The sequence below is a fragment of the Nicotiana sylvestris genome, chromosome 3 (genome assembly GCF_000393655.2).
Source record: "Nicotiana sylvestris chromosome 3, ASM39365v2, whole genome shotgun sequence".
NCBI classification, from domain to species: domain Eukaryota; kingdom Viridiplantae; phylum Streptophyta; class Magnoliopsida; order Solanales; family Solanaceae; genus Nicotiana; species Nicotiana sylvestris.
In genome coordinates, this window is record NC_091059.1 from 144,151,402 (window position 1) to 144,155,021 (window position 3,620).

General features: G+C 38.1%; 1 protein-coding gene across 1 annotated transcript; it reads right to left on the reverse strand.

The window, feature by feature from the left end:
• Positions 1-392: 392 nt before the first annotated feature.
• Positions 393-3,284, reverse strand: LOC104229359 (rust resistance kinase Lr10-like). Its single transcript, XM_009781991.2, has 4 exons — positions 2,344-3,284; positions 1,913-1,933; positions 1,729-1,761; positions 393-1,563 (listed from the first exon to the last, which is right to left on the reverse strand). Exons 1-4 carry the CDS (start codon positions 3,119-3,121, stop codon positions 473-475), a joined length of 1,923 nt encoding a protein of 640 aa, XP_009780293.1. The 5' UTR covers positions 3,122-3,284; the 3' UTR covers positions 393-472.
• Between the last annotated feature and the right edge of the window lie 336 nt (positions 3,285-3,620).

Here is a 3,620-nt window from a genome sequence, read left to right on the forward strand (position 1 = left end):
GAGGGAGTAATATACACTTCACTAAAGCCTCATACTATACTCAAAACTCTAACAATGAAAACCAAGGAAGAACTAGTTTCAACAGCATGGGACAGAATTGACTGCTTGGGGTCTCATGAGTTTGAACACTTCTTAGAGATATTGAATGTCGTGAACTAAATCAATCTTGTAGCACTATCTTGAAAGGATTAATGACTCACAATGCAACAAACATTGCATCTTGAAGTCGACATTAATTTTACTTTACTCCATGAGATCATAAATCATAAAACACTTCAGATATACATCTCATATCAAATCCTAGGAATCTTAGTTTGATGTAAGAAACTGATACTTGAACAATGAATCAGACAGATTGTATATTGGAGAAAAACAAAATGTAGAAAGGGTAATCACCAGCTCAAATGAAAGATTTTAATTAAGTAAATTACGAGTTTATGACAATGGATTGCACAACACAGTGAGTGGCCACCTATACCTCCGTGGAAATTTTTATTGTCTCGATAACATCCCCGGCAATCTCACGAGGAGATATAAAAGGTCTAGGGGGCATCTGTAGGAGTTGAACATCTCCTTCAAGCATTTCAACAACTTTGTTCATTGCAGGACGATCAACAGGCTTCATCTGTATGCACCACAATGCCACAAATATTATCTTCTTTACCATCTTCCTATCTTCCTCGCTGGCGTCCTGCATCTCTATATCATTTCCTTCATTAAATTGGTCGTAAACCCATGTAGGAAAGTATATTTGGCTTAAATGATCCGCAAATGGGTTCATGTTCTTCCTTCTGCCTGCCATTTCCATCAACAACATACCATAACTATATACATCGGCTTTGTATGACACTCCTCCAATATTTTTATAGAACAACTCCGGAGCCATGTAACCCACTGTCCCTCTAGCTGCAGTTAGAGTCACAATACTATCATCTGTTGGGTACAATTTTGCAAGCCCAAAGTCAGATATTCTTGGATTGAAATTTTCATCCAGAAGAATGTTGTGAGGCTTTATATCAAAATGTAAGATCTGCATGTCACACCCCCGATGTAGATAATCTATCCCACGAGCAACTCCTAGAGATATCTCGAACATTTGTTTGTAACTCAAGGAAACAATTCCTTCTTGCGGAAATATGTACTTGTCCAAGGAGCTATTAGGCATGAAGTCATATACCAAAGCACGTTTTGAGCCCTCAACGCAGAATCCAATGAGCTGCACAACATTTACATGGTGAATCCTTCCAATTGTGGAAACTTCACTGATAAATTCTTCCCCACTAGTCATGGACTTGTGCATAATCTTTACTGCAACAAAAGGACCACTACGGAGCTTTCCTTTAAAGACAGTTCCATAGGCTCCTTCGCCAAGTTTTTCCTTGAATTTATTCGTCATCTTCTTAATCTCAGAATAGGAGTACTTAATTGGCACAAGGTTGCTTTGGATTTGCAGGAAGTCTTCAATTGATTGATACATAGATAAGTGCCGTCTTCTCCATCTGTACACTATTAATGCAACCAGGAAAACCAATCCAAAGAGAAATCGGAATGACAGAATTGCAGCTGCATAATTTTCAAAAAGAAAAATGGAAGTCATTGATTAGAAAACCACATCCTTTTTCATAGGGTGAAGGGGTTTGACTATGCTTCAAAGCTATTTCATTATTCAGAATTCAGAGTGTACCAAGAATGCTTATGGTCATCGTTGAGTAAGATAAGAAGACTCACCTATACCAAATCCGCCAAATATTATAGTAAGAACTGTCCAACAGGCAAATCACAAAGGAAAATTTACGTTAGAAGAAGCAAATTTGGTAAAGACTTGAAGAAAGAGCTTACAGCTATATGGAAAACGTATTGTTTTAACGCTATAATGGCGTTATTATTGCAATCCAGTATCTCAAATACGTACCTCCATGCAAGTGGATGCTACCTGCATTGTCCAAATATAGGAACTTGAGTAAAATAGAGGTTGTTATATCTTGAAATAAGTTGCTGCGAATTGAAACTTAGTATAGTTAAGAGGGTAACTAACTGATAAGCATAAAAAAACGTGGAGAATTAAACGCAAAAGAGATCCAAAATTTTCTTAAAACTTCATACAATAGACCCCCTAGAGAGTGGATATAATAGATGAATGAAAGTTGGCTGCTTTAATTGAAGACTTAATCTGTGGTAAAGAATGACACCTTAAAATTGCTAAGTTGCAGCACTTAGGGAGATACTTGTATCTTCAAAACACTAGTCAGTACCTCCAATCAGGACTCGGAAAAAACCACATATATGGGATTTTGCAAAACAGATAATTCTCGAAAAGGAATTCCAAATTGAATATTGACTTACAAGGGAGGGGAAGATCAAAGGGGCTGCCATCGTCGCAGCGCAAGTGCCTATTGTTGCGGCTGCAACGGTAGTCGTTGCCTTCAGAAAAACAGTAGTCTTGACATTCTCTACACAAGAAGGTACGCTTCCAAGAAAGCTCAGACCCGTAACTCAGGGCATCCTGAATGCTCGATAGAGAAGTATTGTTACCCGAAAGCCCACGAGCCGACGCCCAGGCTACTATTTCCACGCTGCAACTCTCTGCCAAATCCGAAATCGACATGTCCTCTCCTATGGCCACATAGCTATGACTTTGTGAATAATTAAAGAAAGAAGTATTGTTCTGTGATCCGCAGAAAGTAGTCTCCACATAGCGCGAAGAGTTTACCATGGCTAAACAATTGACATATATAATGGGAATGTTGAGAGCTAAATCGTTAAAAGTTGAGGTGCCAGGAACAGCTGTGGTGAAGTACTTCGGAGAAAAAGTGCAGTTCGTGGTCTGATTCAGCAAACCAGGGTCAATTGCTCTGATCAAGAATTTATCATAGTTGATTTCCAACACGTTATATGTCCTTGACTCCAAACTTATGACAGTACGATTATTCTGGCAATCGAGCTGGAACCTAGAATTTCCGCAATTCTTGGGATCAGCTTTCAATCGAAATGGAAAGGTGATGTTATGAATATCACCACAAGAAGAAGTGCACTGAGTAATATTTTGGGCTTTGGATATTGTTGTGCTGCAGATCACAAGTAGTACAAGAGTCGCTAATTGGAGCTGTCTGACTGCCAACATCGTATCTGCAAATCGACTATGGTGAGTTTGTTCTGTCGTTTCTTTTTTATCATTTCCTCAGAGAAGATTCATCAATAGTTGAACAAGCAAATTGATGTTTGATTTGGTAATCCAGTATAAAAGTCAAAATTTTGTCTATGATTAGTCGTGAGTCGTGCTGTGGTTTTTTCTATCCTTTTCTCTTAATTTGTGGTTCTCAAGTCTCTGCGCGTTATTATGGAAGTTGAGTCAGGGGTGGGCATTGGTCGGTTCGGTATATCGGTTATCGGTTTATAAATATGCTAAACTGATAACCGAACCGATAAGATATCGGTTATCGGGTAATACCGGACTAACAGTAATATGTATGGGTTCCGATAGCTTTTGTGCAGAACCGGTATTTGTATTAAGAAATCTATTGAATATTTAACAATAATTAGATGGGAACTAAGTTGCATAATTTATATTTGGTCCAGTGGTAAATACTAGATATATTGAGTTTAAAAATTAAATAAATTCA

Excerpts from the sequence above, each read along its gene's own strand:
- LOC104229359 (XM_009781991.2), bottom strand. The coding sequence starts at position 3,121 with ATGTTGGCAGTCAGACAGCTCCAATTAGCGACTCTTGTACTACTTGTG. Across the intron at positions 1,934-2,343 it reads CTTTGATCTTCCCCTCCCTT|GTAGCATCCACTTGCATGGA; the intron begins GTAAGTCAATAT and ends TGGACAATGCAG. Across the intron at positions 1,564-1,728 it reads ATTTGGCGGATTTGGTATAG|CTGCAATTCTGTCATTCCGA; the intron begins GTGAGTCTTCTT and ends AAAATTATGCAG.